General features: G+C 52.3%; 1 protein-coding gene across 5 annotated transcripts in view; it reads left to right on the top strand.

The window, feature by feature from the left end:
- The window catches only part of NUP98 (nucleoporin 98 and 96 precursor), a 40,313-nt gene that overhangs the window by 12,600 nt on the left and 11,234 nt on the right, over positions 1 to 16,479 (top strand). For 4 of the 5 annotated variants that reach the window (XM_083882755.1, XM_083882757.1, XM_083882756.1 and 1 more), the window contains 13 exons: positions 1,415 to 1,507; positions 1,867 to 2,007; positions 2,942 to 3,075; positions 4,054 to 4,241; positions 5,082 to 5,198; positions 7,279 to 7,583; positions 8,659 to 8,772; positions 9,462 to 9,600; positions 9,823 to 10,000; positions 10,914 to 11,078; positions 13,803 to 13,976; positions 15,000 to 15,150; positions 15,983 to 16,400. In XM_083882755.1, the coding sequence (XP_083738881.1) occupies positions 1,415 to 1,507; positions 1,867 to 2,007; positions 2,942 to 3,075; positions 4,054 to 4,241; positions 5,082 to 5,198; positions 7,279 to 7,583; positions 8,659 to 8,772; positions 9,462 to 9,600; positions 9,823 to 10,000; positions 10,914 to 11,078; positions 13,803 to 13,976; positions 15,000 to 15,150; positions 15,983 to 16,400 (2,317 nt within the window). Of the gene's footprint in view, positions 1 to 1,414; positions 1,508 to 1,866; positions 2,008 to 2,941; positions 3,076 to 4,053; positions 4,242 to 5,081; positions 5,199 to 7,278; positions 7,584 to 8,658; positions 8,773 to 9,461; positions 9,601 to 9,822; positions 10,001 to 10,913; positions 11,079 to 11,312; positions 11,550 to 13,802; positions 13,977 to 14,999; positions 15,151 to 15,982; positions 16,401 to 16,479 lie in introns of those variants that run through there. The other variant, XM_083882759.1, reaches the window with a different exon arrangement.

Raw genomic sequence — 16,479 nt, 5'->3', positions numbered from 1 at the left:
GGTTGGCCTGGGGGACATCCAGAGGTCCCTTCCAACTCCAACCATTCTGTAATTCTGTGGTTGAAAACTCCTGAAATCAGAGATTTGGGGAGCAGAGGGGTTTGTTAGGAGGCTGTGAACACCCTGTGTTGGCACAGCAGCACTGGGAGAATTGGGGTAACACCAGTGATCCCTGGCCTTGGGCTGGTGTCAGGAGATCCTGCCCTGCAGTGAAGGTGAAATGAGTCAGGTACAGTTTACCTGATGACTGTTGTTGTCCTTAGAGAGAAGGACCAAAGTCCTGAGGCCTGTGGTGTGTTCTGGTGGCCTCTGATGTGAGAGCTGGTGTTGGGTCAGTGTGTGACTGAGCAGCAGGAATGTGTAGGGATGGCTGAAGGGAGGGGCAGCTTTTTTCATGGCACTCTGAAATCTCCTCTGCCTTTGTAATTCTGCATTTCTGAGCAACAAAACTGTGTACCAGAGTGAGTAGGAGGGGGTTGGATCCTGCCATCCCTTTCCTGCAGTGCTGTTCTGTGTTGGTTATTTAAGGGCAGTGGGGCCTGCCGGGATAGACAGGGCAGAACTCAAGGGAGCTGGGTGATTTTTTAGGTCCTTGCCAAATGAAGTTCTCAGTGCTCTGAACCAGGGCAGCACCTCGGCAAGCAGAGATTGACTGTGCTGAGCAGTCCTGGGCAAACTTTCCAGGGGTGTGAAAGGTGCTTTTGAGTTCTTGTTCTGCTGGTCGGGGTCTCCACAGCCCCACCAGGATGTTGGCACTGTTTGATGGAGGCCAACCTCTGCAGTGTGTGCCTTTGGTTTCCCTGTGTGGCAGTTCACAGGAGGAGTGGAGCTGGATTCCAGGGGGTTGGTGGTGCACACCTGCAGTTTGTCAGTTTAATCCTGGCTTTGTGCACTAACCAAGCATGGGATGGGGTCAGCACCTGCAGTGGAACTGAGCTGATGGTGGATTTGGGGTGGCCCTGATGCAGTTACAGCCCTGCCCTTGAGCTGTGCAGATCTGAGCTCCCACCTGCTCTGTGGTGAGGGTCAGAGAAACGAGTGTGTGGTGTAAACAGGATGAGATGAGGTTTGTTCCCTCCAGGCACTCAAAAAACCCAGCACGTTTTACTCTGTTGCCAGGTACAGCAGCATCATGTCAGCTCTGCCTCTCGGGGAAACTTTGAAGTTTGTTAAAAACTGAAAAAGCTTAAGAAGGCAGCCCAGCATTTTTCTGTGCTGCTTTAATGCTGCATTTATAACTAAAATGTGTTTATTACCAGTAAAGTCCCTTCTTGCTGATTGTCAGTTTAACCTGCACTGCTGGAAACAGTGAGAAATTTGACTTTGGCAGGGCTCTTCGACCCTGTGAAGCTTATTTATTTAAATACATGGTTTTAATTTCATCTCTAACGAGCTGCTCGTTCTGTCGTTGAAGGTTTTGGTGCCAACACTGCTGGAAACAGCTTGTTTGGAAATAAGCCTGCAACTGGGACTCTGGGCACTGGACTTGGGACAGGCTTTGGAACAGGTAAGCAGTTCCCAGATTATTTCTGGGCAGCCTCAGCCCTCAGGCTGCAGTGCTGGTCCAGCCTGGGCATTGCTGTAACTGAGTTAGGGAAGGCTGGGCATGTTCCAGCTGCAGGCCAGGATGGCTCAGGGCAGCTCCAAGGGGAGATTCTTAGCACAATGCCAAGGGGCCTGGCAGAAATGGGGTGAGACTGGTGAGATCCTCTGTGCTCAGCCCCTGCTCTGATCACAGATTTGAGTGCCTGCAGCATCCATGGGCATGGAGAGTGTTCCTTGCAGTTTGATAAGGAATTGATTCTTTGTTGTGTTGTAAACTTGTCCCAGTCCTGTGGTAAATGACAGTCCCCTCTCCTGTCACAGCTCTGGGGGCAGGACAGACATCCTTGTTTGGAAACACCCAGCCAAAGCTGGGGGGAACCCTGGGAACTGGAGCATTTGGAGCCCCAGGATTCAACACCTCCACAGCCACCCTGGGCTTCGGGGCACCCCAGCCTGCTGTAGGTGAGTGTCCCTGGACCTGCTGCCTTGTTCCTTGTGCCTGAACACGGGATCACACCCTCCCTGAGGCTTTGGGAGGACAGAACGTCTCCTTGAGGCCACTTCTGTTCTCAGTCACACTGCAGACCATGTTTATCACCCTTTTTTTGAAAGCTAAATGTATATATTTAAAAGAATTCCAAGTTGCTTTGCATGTCCAGTAATTGCAATTATTTTAAAGCTTTGTCTTCGAGATTAGTAACATTTACCCATCACTGAATTTGGGGCACCAAGAATAAATGTGCACCAAAAAAAAAAAAAAAAAAAAAAGGGAAAGGGCAGTATTGGCTTTTTCAGTAGTTCCATGTAGGAGAGGCCTTTGTTAACAGGAATGCTGTGCCACTGGAACAAAAATAAGGCCCAGCTGTCTCCAGCTCTCCTCCTGACTCCCTGCAGACCCTGGCAGCAAGCTGTTGTTCTGAGAGTGGTTTTGTTGTTCTGTGGGAATGCCCAAATCCAACATGGGTTTGTTGGAATTAGAGTTAAACTGCTTTTGATGGCTTGAATGTTTCATGGGGTGAAGTTTTTGAGCATTTTAATAGGAATTAAAGTGAAATGCTTTAAGACAGAGAGACAAGATTTAAAATCCATTGTAGAGGGGACTCTAGACCTGTATGGTTGTGGTAATGTCAAATTCAAGCAGTAATGTCAATATTCTGCATGAAGTGGTTTCCCTGCACATCTTTTCAGAAGGCAGCTGCATTAGTTGAATATTCTGGCAGACCAGGCTCTTTCCATTGCCCTGTAGCTCTCTGTGCCCTCAGCTTTTTACCCCTGAGGACTCAATGAATATGGTTGCACACTGATGGAGGAAGGAGATGCTCTGAGAGCTGCTGTGTGTCTGCCTGCCCTGGTTCTGTTCCCAGGTCTCTAACACTGAACTGCTGCTCCTTTGTAGCCCTGACAGACCCCAATGCCTCTGCAGCCCAGCAGGCTGTCCTGCAGCAGCACCTCAACAGCCTGGCCTACTCCCCCTTTGGGGACTCCCCACTCTTCAGAAACCCCATGTCAGACCCAAAGAAGAAGGAGGAGGTGAGTGCACATCAACACTGAGCTCATTTCATGGGTGGGAATTGAAATTACTCTGGTCTGTGTGCAGTGTTCACTTCAGTGCACAGTGAGCAGCCAGGTAAGTCACCCTCTCTGCTCTCCCAGTGGTGCAGTGGCTTTTTACCCCCCAGGACACAAAGGGCTCGATTTTATTCCAGTGGAAAGTTCCCTGTCCACAGCAGGGGGGTTGGAAGTGCTTAATCTTTAAGGTACTTTCCAACCTAAACCACTCCATGATTTCCTGCTTTTGCCTGCACCACAACCTTGGCTGTGGAGCTCCTGTGCCCACTGCTGCTGATTGGGTTAATTGTTAATGGTTGGAATAACTGTAGTGCTTCGCTTAGGACATCTCTGAGAGTCTCTGAGAAACCTTTCCCTGCTACTTTATTCAAAAGGTGATAGAACAAACACTTCCCAGGCTTTTGAGGTATCAGGGGAGGTTCTAAGTGGCTGCTGCCACAGGACAGATCCCAGGGGCTGGAGATGAGTCCTGCCTGGCAGCTGGAGCCCTGGCTGATGGATCTGGGCTGAATCCTGCCTGGGAGTTGGAGCCCTGGCTGTTGGATCCAGGCTGGGGCTGGAGCTGGGTCTTGCACATAGATCCAGACTGATGGCTGGGGCTGGAGCTGTGTCCTGCCTGGCAGCTGAAGCCTCAGGGGGCTCACGGATCCAGGCTGATGGATGGGACTGAGTCCTGCCTGGCAGCTGGAACCCCAGCTGATGGATCCAGGCTGATGGCTGGGGCTGAGTCCTGCACATGGATCCGGGCTGGGGCTGGGTCCTGCACATGGATCCAGGCTGATGGATAGGGCTGGGGCTGTGCACGGAGCCCTCTAACCTGGGTGCAGTTACTGCTTCCCCTTTACGTATCACCCCGTTTGCCTTTCAGAGCCCTGGGCTGGAGCTCCCTAGAGCTCTGTCCTGTGTCTGAGATGTCCCCTGCCCCTGTTTGTGTTGCAGAGGCTGAAGCCCACCAACCCAGCAGCCCAGAAGGCCCTGACAACGCCCACCCACTACAAGCTGACCCCTCGCCCGGCCACCAGAGTGCGGCCCAAGGCCCTGCAGTCGGCCGGCTCGGCCAAGTCACAGCTCTTTGATGGGCTGGATGATGATGAGCCCTCCTTGTCCAATGGAGCCTTCATGCCAAAGTGAGCTTCTCTTTTGTCTCTGTGTGAGAGTCTTCTGTAAACTCCTGTGTGTTATCCTAAATCTTGTGATTTTGTGCCCTGGTTCAGGTTGGAAGAACAATAATGAATTGTCAGTAAGACTTCACTAGAACTGTTTTCTGTAGGGGAGGTAAAAAGGTTCAGCTTAAACTCCTAAGGCCAAATAAGCTGTAAAATGAGGTCAGCCCATAATGGGAGCAAAGCTCCTATGAAGTAATTCAGGAATTCTGACAAAGCAAGCTTGCACAGGGTAACACTTCCTGCTCCTCAACTGGGTGTGTCATCAAGTTTGCTCATGCCCATAGTATGGAGGCAGATTTCTGGTGGTTTTATCCCAGCCCTGGTTCTGTTTCAGATCCACAGATGTTTCTGTGAGAAATAAATCATGAATCTGCCTGAGTGAAGCTTTGGGTTCAGTTTTTAGGTACATCAGTGGCAAATAGGGGGTTTTGAAAGGTTTGGAGTTAAGTAAAAACAAAGAGCAGAAGACTGAAGTGACCCTGCAGTAAAATGAACCTGCACCTGTGGGCCAGACCTTCTGTGCTTGTAGAAAAGCTGATTTAGGAAACTGAGAACACTGTGGTTTGCTGAACTTGGGCTTTGAGCCTTTCTCTGGCTTTTGCTCTTTACACCTCTTCATAAACCAGAGCCTTGAATGGAATTCCCCAAAAATTCTGGGATCTCTTACGGGAGACTTGATACGTCCTGAGTGTGGGAACAGGTCTTAGAGCTGGTTCCTGGAGCATCTGAATTAAGTACAAAGTATATATTTATGCAGTAGATAGATCCAAATTTCCCTTCTTTGGTGTGTTGTGTTTTCAGGAAGAGCATCAAGAAGCTGGTTCTGAAGAACCTGAACAGCAGCAACTTGTTCTCTCCCGTGAGCCGAGAGAACGAGGACCTGGCATCGCCCTCAGAGTACCCCGAGAATGGGGACAGGTGAGTGTCACCCTGCTGGGCTGTGTCCCCAGAGAACAGGGACAGGTGAGAGTCACCCTGCTGGGCTGTGTCCCCAGAGAACAGGGACAGGTGACAGTCACCCTGCTGGGCTGTGTCCCCAGAGAACAGGGACAGGTGAGAGTCACCCTGCTGGGCTGTGTCCCCAGAGAACAGGGACAGGTGAGAGTCACCCTGCTGGGCTGTGTCCCCAGAGAATGGGGACAGGTGAGAGTCACCCTGCTGGGCTGTGTCCCCTGAGAGTGGGGACAGGTGAGTGTCACCCTGCTGGGCTGTGTCCCCAGAGAATGGGGACAGGTGCCAGTCACCCTGCTGGGCTGTGTCCCCAGAGAACAGGGACAGGCGAGTGTCACCCTGCTGGGCTGTGTCCCCAGAGAACAGGGACAGGTGAGTGTCACCCTGCTGGGCTGTGTCCCCAGAGAACAGGGACAGGTGAGAGTCACCCTGCTGGGCTGTGTCCCCAGAGAACAGGGACAGGTGCCAGTCACCCTGCTGGGCTGTGTCCCCAGAGAACAGGGACAGGTGAGTGTCACCCTGCTGGGCTGTGTCCCCAGAGAACAGGGACAGGTGAGTGTCACCCTGCTGGGCTGTGTCCCCAGAGAATGGGGACAGGTGAGAGTCACCCTGCTGGGCTGTGTCCCCTGAGAGTGGGGACAGGTGAGTGTCACCCTGCTGGGCTGTGTCCCCAGAGAATGGGGACAGGTGCCAGTCACCCTGCTGGGCTGTGTCCCCAGAGAACAGGGACAGGCGAGTGTCACCCTGCTGGGCTGTGTCCCCAGAGAACAGGGACAGGCGAGTGTCACCCTGCTGGGCTGTGTCCCCTGAGAATGGGGACAGGTGAGTGTCACCCTGCTGAGCTGTGTCCCCTGAGAGTGGGGACAGGTGCCAGTCACCCTGCTGGGCTGTGTCCCCTGAGAATGGGGACAGGTGAGTGTCACCCTGCTGGGCTGCATCCCCAGAAATGCAGACTGGTCCTGCCTGCTCCTCAATCACTGCTCTGCAGCAGCCACTTCTTTTCAGGGAAGCCACTTCCCTGTTCATTGACAGCAGTTCACCTGCTGGGAGATGCATTTCCTCGCCATGTGTTCTTCCTGTGTGGGCACTGCCAGGTCACCCCACCCAAAATCCGGGTCACAGGGCAGGGACTCTTCACCTGGATGAGTCTCTCTTCCTTCTCTGTAGCAAGAAACCACGACATTCCTTGGGGGAAGTGCTAAACCTGACTCTGAGGGAAGAAGAACCTCTCCTGATCAGTCCTCAGTGATGTGGGAATTGCAGGGGAGCTCCACTGATCCTCATGTCTCGTATTTCTATTTTCTAGATATGTATTTTGTACAGATTAGCATGAGGAACTTCTAAGGCTACATCCTGCCCCTCAAAAGCCAGAATTCCACCCTCTTCTAAAAAACCTGTGGCTGTATTTCAGTTGAACTCTGATTTTTCCCTTGATTTTCTTTTAATCAGAGTCTGGAAAAAACCTCCTGCCCAGCTCACCATGTTGATTTTATTGAAACCTACTAAAACAAGAGCTGCTGTGGGAATGAGATCACCCTGGCCCTGTGGGGCAGAGGGTTTGGAGCTGTGGGGTTGCTGTTACACCCTTTCTTGAGGCTTCTCTCCAGCCTGAGCTCCCTGTTTCAGGGCACGTGGCTTAGTCCCCAGCATCGTGGGGACTGTTCCAGTCTCACCACTGTCCTTGCTGTAGTGGGAGCCCCAGTGACAGAGATGGTCCAGCAGGAGCAGAGGGAAGAGAAATAATTACTGGTCCCCAGCATCGTGGGGACTGTGCCAGTCTCACCACTGTCCTTGCTGCAATGGGGACCTCAGTGGCAGAAGTGGTCCAGCAGGAGCAGAGGGAAGGGGAATAATCACTGACACTCTAGTTTGTGTAGTCCTGTTGGCTCTTTATGTGGAAAGAGCAGAATTTACTCATGGAATCCCAGAGTCTTCTGAGCACAGGGATCCCCACAGGGATCATCCAAGCCCAGCTCCTGCCCCTGCGCAGGAACATTGATGTGAGTCCCTCGGAGGTAAATAATCCACACCATCCTTCTGTGCCCAGGTTCTTCCTGTCAGTACCTCCCGAGGAGAACCACAGGCAGGACGGGGAGCGGGAAGAGGAGGAGGAGACCCACGAGGTGACCAGGTTTTACACCAACCCCATCGCCAAGCCCATTCCCCAGACACCAGAGGGGAGTGGGCACAAGGCTCAGGCGGGCGTGGACGACACCATCGTGGCGCTGAACATGCGCGCGGCGCTGCGCAACGGCCTGGAGGGCAGCAGCGAGGACGCCTCCTTCCAGGAGGATTCCCTGCAGGAGGAGTGGGACAAGGAGGCCGAGCCCGGCCACCAGCTGCACCCTGCAGGTGAGACTGGAGGGGGAGAGTTTTCTGCACGGTTCTCTCTGTTCTTTGACACCGTGGCTGAAAATCGTAGTTTTCTCTCTGCATAAAGTAAAGAATTTGGAGTAGGGAAAAAGTGTTTAAATGGCTTATTTTTCTTTTTCCTCTTTTCTTAGATTTTATTGACATATACTGTCTCTTTTTATTTTTTTTTAATTGAACCTGTTCCACCTTTTTCTCCCAAAATCCTATCTCCCAGTTAATAAACAAAATCCAGCAAATGTAAAACCACCACATAAATAGTACGTCAGCCAAAAAATTCAAACCAAAACCACAACACACTCTCAGCTTTTGCTTTCTTCCCTCCTCCTTCCACCAGAATGCAAATCTTGCTTTTCCTTACCTAGAGCAGGAATTTTACCTGCTGAGTCAAGGAGCATTTGAATTTTATCCCACATATATTTGAATTTTATCCCACGTATATTTGAATTTTATCCCACATATATGTCCCGTATATTTAAATTTTTATATCACGCGTGTTGGGTTTTTTTAAACTTGAGGAGGTAAAGGGAAAAAGTTTGTTAGTCCTTCCAGGTAATACTTACATGGCATGTAATGAAACTGGCAGGTGATGTGTGCAAAAGAAATGTCTCTAGATGCAAAATGCTTATGGGGAAATAGGAGGATGATTGGAGAAATTAATAGATGAAGAAGGATTGGAGCCTGTTAAATGTAGCAGAAGTTCCAGCTTGATCAGCAGTGCCTGAGGCCCCAGGGTACTAAAGCTGGGAGGGTGTTTCCGTCAAGCGTTGATGAATTTGCAGTTTTCCTTCTCCCTGCACACCTTCCCTTCCTGTTTGCAGGCCTGCTGCTCTCTGGCAGGTCCTGGGCTGGCAGAGCTTGCCAGAGCAGTTGGTGTGATGTGCTCTGGAGGCACCTGTGGATTGAAGGTGTTCTGGTGTCTGTTGCCTTTGGGTGCCCCAGTTCTCAGTTCCTCTGAGGCTTCCAGCTGTTCAGGCTGGCAGAAGAAGTGGGTTGACAGTGTGGGAATGTTGACACATTGCTGCCAGCCCTGTTCTCAGGGAGTGCTGTGTTGCAGGGATTGTTCTGACTCGGGCTGGCTACTACACCATCCCATCCCTGGAGGAGCTGGCCCGGCTGACCAACGACAGGAAGGAATGTATCGTCACCGACTTCACCATCGGCCGCAGGGGTGAGCCCCCCTGGCCCTCCTGGCCTTCCCCTCATCCAGGGAACCCGAGCTCCAACCCCTCAGCCTGACTGTAACCACATCCCCTGCCTTGGGGGCAGCGTGCATCAAAGTTTTGTTGGGTTTTCAGATACAATAGATCCCAGTGTCACAGGCTGGTTTGGTTTGGGAGGAGCATTAAAGCTCATCTCACTCCATGGGTAGGGACACCTTCCACCCATCCCAGGGTGCTCCAAACCCTATCCAGCCTGGCACTGGACATTTCCAGGGATCCAGGGGCAGCCACAGCTTCTCTGGGACCTCCCCACCCTCCCATGGAAGAATTCCATTCTAATATCCTCTCTGACCTTGCCCTCTGGCACTGGGAAGCCATTCCCTGTGTCCTGTCCCTCCATCCCTTGTCCCCAGTCCCTCTGCAGCTCTCCTGGAGCCCCTTCAGGCCCTGCCAGGGGCTCTGAGCTCTCCCTGGAGCTTCTCCTCTCCAGGGGAGCACTCCCAGCTCTCCCAGCCTTTCAATATTGGTGTCAAAGTTGATAAAGCTCCTCCAGAGTTTCCTCAGGGGGAAGGGAGGTGTCCCTTTGCTCAGCAGACAGGACAGGGCTGGGTGGGGACAGGAGGAGCACAGCAGGAACGTGGGCTCTGGCACATGAATTTCCACAATTTAGTTGTGACCTTTTGGGTTGTTTTGCCAGGTTATGGCTCAATTTACTTCGAAGGAGAGGTAAATCTGACGAACTTAAACCTGGATGAGATCGTACATATCCGGAGAAAAGAAGTTATTGTTTACCCTGACGACGAAAAAAAACCTCCCATTGGAGAAGGGTTAAATAGGTAAGTGTTAGATAAGGCTGATTATTAAAATCCTGACAGTCTGCAACCAAGAGACAAATCCAAATGACGCATTCAGTTTACAGAGTTGATGGGTTATTTGCAAGTTTCTGTATGACAGATTGGGTTTAGGAGCTGATAGGAGTTTTGCTGGGCAGGGCTGTGCCCTGCTGGCATGCCCAGGTGGCTGAGGCCGTTGTCCCTGATCCCCCTGTGCCCTTGCAGGCGGGCTGAGGTCACTCTGGACGGGGTGTGGCCCACAGACAAGACGTCGCGGTGCCTGATCAAGAGCCCCGAGCGCCTGGCGGAGATGAACTACGAGGGCCGGCTGGAGGCCGTGTCCCGCAAGCAGGGCGCCCGCTTCAAGGAGTACCGCCCCGAGACTGGCTCCTGGGTCTTCAAGGTGAGCCCCCTGCCCTGGGATGAGGCCTTTTCTTCTTTCCTTCTTCACATTAGAGCCAGGATTAACACACGGGAATCGCGGTTTATTGTTCGGACTCAGTGTTTATTAATTATCCATAGTACGGCCTCACGCGTCCGGAGCTCTGACTAGCAAGGTAGAAAACAGAGGTAAAATGGAGCACCTTTCTATCTCTGTGAGGTCTTTTCAAGGACAATCCATCCAATTGGGGAATGCCACCCAAATTATTTTTACTTTAAACCAAATAACTAATTCTAATAATTTGAAAACTAATAACTATGTGTGCAATGGGGACCTTATTAACCAGTTACATAGAACCACCCAAACCTGTTGTCTTGGGTTGCAAAAGACACCCATGAAGAAGAAAGAAGAAGGTGAAGAAGAAGGACTTAGACAATGCCCAAAATCCTCCAAAATCTTGCTCTGTATATTACTATATACTAAAATCCCAAATCTGAGTTTCCAGAATTCCAGCACCCTGGGGCTGCAGGCTCTGAGAATTTGTCATTCAGGTATTTGCTAACTTGGGACAGCTGTCTGAAGCCCCTTAGCTCTGGTGAGAATTGTCCTCACCAAAGCAGCTCCTCATTCCTGGGAGTGTTCAAGGTTGGGTTGGATGGGGCTTGGAGCAACTTGAACTAATGGAAGGTGCCCCTGCCCATGGCATGAATGAGCTTTAAGGTCCCTCCCAGTCCAAACTGGTCTGCAGCTCTGTGGTGGAACCTGTGACCCCAAACCTGCCTAGAGCAGGTGGGTTTGGTCTGTAGAGAGGCTGAATTTGTTGCAGATTTGTCCCAAGAGTTGTGTGTTAGGGATACCTGTATAGGGCACAGTTACACCTCCCAGTGTGCAGGCCTTCCAAGCTGTGACACGTTTGTCCTTCTCCTTAACCCAGGTAGCACACTTCTCCAAGTATGGCTTGCAAGATTCAGATGAAGAAGAGGAAGATCATTCTTCAAAAGTGGACACCAAGAAGTTAAAGACCACACCTGTGCCACCCCCAGGGCACCTGCTGGCCCAGCAGATGGCCCTGAACGGCAAACCAGCGCCCCCGGCTCAGGTAGAAGGAGAACAGTGACTAAAGGGGGTTGATGACGTGGAATTTGGAGAATAGCTGGTGCCTGGGAGAAGGGGGTGGTTGGAGTAATGTGCAGTCTGGAGAGTGAAGCCTCACAGAAACTCCTCTGAACTCTGCCCGAGTGGCTGCGTGTTGTTTTCCTGTGAGACACTTGGCATTTCAGCCTAAGGACGGGGCGGGGAGGCTTTCAACCCTTGTTTCTTGTTTGAATTCTAGTCTGAGTTTGGCAGATTTGCGCCTCCTCGGGAAGAACCCTTGTTTTTGTGACTATTAAATGCACGCCCGTAATGCCACCGCCGTGTGCTGCCTGCCTGGACAGTGATGCTGTGCACTCAGTTGCCTTTACCACCATTAGTGTGCAAGACTGTCTGCTCTCTATCTTAAGAATGTGCTCTATTTTTATTAAAACGATACTTTTTATAAGGCTGGCTATATGCTGGCTTTGTAAACATACTTGTGTTGGATGTGACTGCTTTAAACCTTTGCAAAACATCCTCAGGGCTGGGCCCACCTTACACAGGAATGTTTGATCCACAGGCAGTGTTTGAGCCAAGTCACTGGGAATACCAGGAGCCCAGGTGGGCAGGAGGCTGATGGCCCCTGGGCTGTCCCAGCCATGGTGTGGCCACAGCCCCAGGGCAGGGATTGTCCCCTGTGCTGGCCCTGGGTGACACCTCCAGGGCTGTGTCCAGTTCTGGCTCCTGCAGGAGAGCCCTGGAGGGGCTGGGGCAGGGAAATGAGCTTGGAAAGGGGCTGGAGACCCAGGAGAGGCTGAGGGAGCTGGGAAAGGGGCTGAGCCTGGAGAAAAGGAGGCTCAGGGGGGACCTTGTGGCTCTGCACAAGTCCCTGACAGGAGGGTGAAGCAGGAAATGCGCTCAAGTTGTGCCAGGGGAGGTTAAGGTTGGATATTGGGGAAATTCCTTCCTGAAAAGGGCTGTCCAGCCCTGGTACAGGTTGCCCAAGGCAGTGGTGAAGTCACCTCCCTGGAGGGATCACAGAGCCCTGTGGATGTGGCACTTGGGACACAGTCAGTGTTGGGGGACAGCTGGACTGGGTGGGCTCAGAGGCTTTTCCAACCACAGTAGTTCTGTTTCTCACATAGAGCTTTTCCCTGGTGTCCAGTGAGAGTCTCTGCTGACCATTTGTGTGGCAGGACAGCAGAGCTCTCCAGGCAGGTGAGGGGCCCTCAGAAGCTCCATCATGCTCCCTGGGCACAATGTGCTGCTGCTGGGGCAGGCTGGGGGCTGCCAGCTCCAGCTCTCCCAGCTCCTCAGCTAATTAACACCCACTCATTTATGCCTCTGCTGGAGTAGATCCTTAATTATTTGCATTTTGAGCTCCACACGTGGCTGCCCAACAGCATCACTTCAGCTCCTTTCCCTGCTTCATGTTCAGTCTGGGGGGAGCAGAGCTGAGGTTTTAAACACTCAGGAATACTGGAAATGTTTGATCTTTTCAAACATTCTTGCAGAATTCAGTGTACTTAACAAAACCCCCTCCAGTTTGATTAACCTGTCTGACTTGCATAACATTAACTTCGGTTTTAATTTCTGAAACTAGGAAAAACATCAGTTTCCTAAAACCCTAAGAAACATCATAGCATTTCTTAAACCTTTCCAGACTCTTGGTGCAGAACACATCTGGTAATACTGTTATTTGGGCTGTAAGAAACATTTAGTATCTAGACTTGGTTTTTGTTTTGTCTTCCCTAAGTTAAACATTGATGAATTTATTAATGTGGCAAGGGAGCCTGGTGCATTAAAGCCCAATGAAGGGAGCAGTGAAACTTGTGTGTTTGTAACCATATTTTGACTTGTAAATCTGTTCCACATGCAAGGCCAGGCTCAGATTCTGTGTCTGCTACTCAGCTCTGTCTTTACAGAGCCCCCAGGCAATTTTACCTCAGCTGGGAACCTTCCCCCATCCTCTGGTTCTACAGAGCTGAGCACAGCCTCGTGAATGTGCTCCTTAATCTCTGAGCAGGATTCCCAGGACCCTCCCTGCCTCAGTTTCCTCACTCCTGTTTTTGCATCACTTCAGTGGTCTGCACTGTGGTTTTTTTGGGGAAGCATGAGGCTTTCACTGGACACAAAGCTGAGTCGTGGGATGGTTAAACTGGAACCAAACCAGTACAAGGGAGCTCAGGTCCCACAGAGAGAGCAGGGCAAAACTACAGCTTGTGTGAGCAGTTACCCATGGAAGGGTTTGGGTTGGAAGGAGCTTAAATCCCACCCAGTGCCAGCCCTGCCATGGCAGGGACACCTCCCATTGTCCCCAGTGTCCAACCTGGCCTTGGGCACTGCCAGGGATCCAGGGACAGGGATCCCTGTGCCAGGGCCTGCCCACCCTCACAGTAACTGTGTAAAATGCAGATCTGTGTGGAATGTAGACTCTGGGATTGGAGTTTGTGCCACAGGGAATGGGTTTGGGAGGAGGGGAGGGAGGCAGGGCACACACAGAGCTCTCCCTTCGCTGGGCACGTGAGAACTGGAAAACTGAAGAACAATTTCCTAAAGTGAATGGCAGAAGTGGGAAAACTCCAGGAGGGCAGCGCTGCTGTGGGACTGCTCCTTCCCTGGCACGGCACACCCTGCAGGTTCTGTGTGTCCATCCCTGCCCTCGGTGTGGAGCCTTGGCAGAGCCAGGCGTGCCGTGGCTGTGCTGGCTGTGCCGTGCTGTGGTGTGACCTGGCCTCTGTCTCCGCAGCCCCCGGAGCTGGAGCAGCTGGGCAGGGTGGTGGAGCTGGACAGTGACATGGCAGACATCACCCAGGAGCCAGCCCAGGAGGCCCTGGCAGAGGACCTGGCCGAGGAGCAGGAGGCTGTGCCAGCGTCCACACACATCGCCTCCACCCAGGGCATCAACCCCTACGTGCTGCAGGTCAGTGTGTGCTGCCCTCCCCTCTCCTGGAGGGGGCTTGGGAAAGGGAGGGAGCACTTCTCAAGGGTGCATTTCCCTCCCCGAGGGTGTTTACACACCAGGCTGTAATGATCAGTGCAGCCCTGGGAGTGACATTGAGCTCACACACCACATCTCTGTGCTGGGGAAGGCTCAGTGCTGGCATGGAACACCTGAAAGGCAGAGCTCAGCCCTCAGAACTGTGGTGTGTTAGCACTGGGATGAGCTGAATTGATAGAGCAGCTGCCTTGGGCCACTTCTGCCTTGATAAAGAAAAACCTCTTGTCATTTTTTTTCTTTTTGTTATTTTTTGTTTTGGGGTAGGTGGTCTTGATTTGGGGCTTGGTGTTGATGCTTTTATTTCACAGTACCACAGAAAATTTGGACAGGGAAAAGCCATAAATCCCACCCAGTGCCAGCCCTGCCATGGCAGGGACACCTCCCACTGTCCCCAATGTCCAGCCTGGCCTTGGGCACTGCCAGGGATCCAGGGGCAGCCACAGCTGCTTTGGGCACCCTGTGCCAGGGCCTGCCCACCCTGCCAGGGAACAATTCCTGCCCCAGATCGCACCCAGCCCTGCCCTCTGGCACTGGAAACCCATTCTCTGTGTCCTGTCCCTCCAGTCCTTGGAAATTTTTGTGGAAGGACAGAACCTTAAACATTTCAAGCTTCTACCTGTAATAAAAAATAGACCAGAAGTTATTCCTTAAGCTGACAAACAGCAGACAGAGCTAAGAGCTGAGAAATCAGAATTATCATGGGATGTCACTCCAACAAGTCCTGTGCACTGATGGAACAAGGAGTTGTAAAATCTCACCCATCAGGCAACAAGCCTGAGCTGTGCCTCCCCTGCTCCCTGCAATGTTTGCAGCAGGGCTGTGGTGTTTGCTCACGTGCTGCACGTAGGAGGGTTTTTGGGTGGGAAGAGCTATTTTGATGAGCTTAGTGAGCTGCTGCTGTGGGAGGGATTGCTGATGTTCTGGCTTGGCTTCCCACATCCTCAGATCATGAAAGCTTCCTTGCTTGCTGATGATGACGACCTGGATTTGATCCTGGATTATCCTGGGAAGCCACTTGTTAAGATGGACACTTCCCAAGAGATCTGCTCCCCGAGGCTGCCCATTTCAAAATCACAAGGACAGAAAAGACACCCAGGTATGGTGAGAAACCACAGACAGTGTGAAGAAAGGTGAATTTTAACACCAACAGGCAAAATCGTGGTGTCTGCAGCAGTTCCTTCCTCCTGTGTTCATTCCCTGCTCCAGCACAAGCCCTGCCCTGAGGGCTGTGAGTGCCTGGAGCTCCTCCTCACCTCCTCCTCTGATGCTTGCACTGCTCTTTTCACTTTTTTCTCTTTGTTCTTTTTTTTTATTTTTCTCTGCTTGTGTGGATTTTTTCCCCCTTTTAAGATCTCCCAGAGGCACCAACTTTGCAGCTTCATTTGGAGGTGGCCTGTGGTGGGTCTCACAGCTGTGCCCTGCACAGGGCAGCCCAAAGCAGATTCCTCCACTGCCCAAACCCTGCCCTTTCACCCAGTGCAGTCACTAAGTGGTGCTTTCCATGGGGATACTGAGGAATGCCTCTGGGAACAGCCAGGATTAAAAAACCCCATTAATTCAGATCTGTTAATCAATTCAAAGCCCATGATTGACAGGGACAGACCTGAGGGCTGTGTGGGGCCAGAGTGAGCCCTGCTGATCTGTGTGACACTCCACTGATGTCCCAATTCTGACATTAAATCAGGAATGGCCCAGTTTGGGGTGGGGCTGTGCCTTTCCCCTTCCTGGGAACACCCCTCTGTTCCTTTGGGCAGTGCTGGAGGGTCAGTGAGACTCAGCACTGCACACAGTCACACTTAGCTCCACGTCACATCACCCCATCCAGACATTTGCCACCGGCAGTTCTGAGAATTCCCAAAATCCCTCTCAACGCCCCTGAAACACAGCTGCCCTTCCCCTGACTTGTTTTTCCTGCTTTTCCCCACCAGGGTCTGGGCTGCTGCAGTCCAAATTTGCCAGCGTCCTCCTGCAGAGCTCTGGTGGTGCTGTGGCAGAGTCCAAGGGCCCCAGGGTGGGGGGCAGTCCCCCCGGGGCCACCCCCTGGGCGCTGTCCCCGCTGGCCCCGGCGTTCTCGGTGCCCACAGCCCCGCCCGAGGCGCAGGTCAGGACCGTGGGCGCCCGCCGGCAGCGCGGCCTCGTCCCCCTGGAGAGATCCATCACCTACGGCAAAGGGAAGCTCCTGATGGACATGGGGCTCTTCATGGGGCGCTCCTTCCGCGTGGGCTGGGGGCCCAACTGGACGCTGGTGAACTGCGGGGACCAGCTGAGCGGCTCCAGCGAGGTGGAGGACGCTCCCTTTGAGCCCGTGGAATACGGGTTCCTGCCCACTCCTGTCGCTCCCAAATCGTGAGTAGGGCTTTGGTGTTGTGGGACATGAAAGAAAGAGATTTCAGCAGGGACAAGTTCACATGAGGCAATTTGAATG

This window comes from Zosterops lateralis (genome assembly GCF_965231275.1).
Source record: "Zosterops lateralis genome assembly, chromosome: 2".
NCBI classification, from domain to species: Eukaryota; Metazoa; Chordata; class Aves; order Passeriformes; family Zosteropidae; genus Zosterops; species Zosterops lateralis.
The sequence above is the reverse complement of the archived record's forward strand: the minus strand, read 5'-3'. Positions and strand labels throughout refer to the sequence as shown.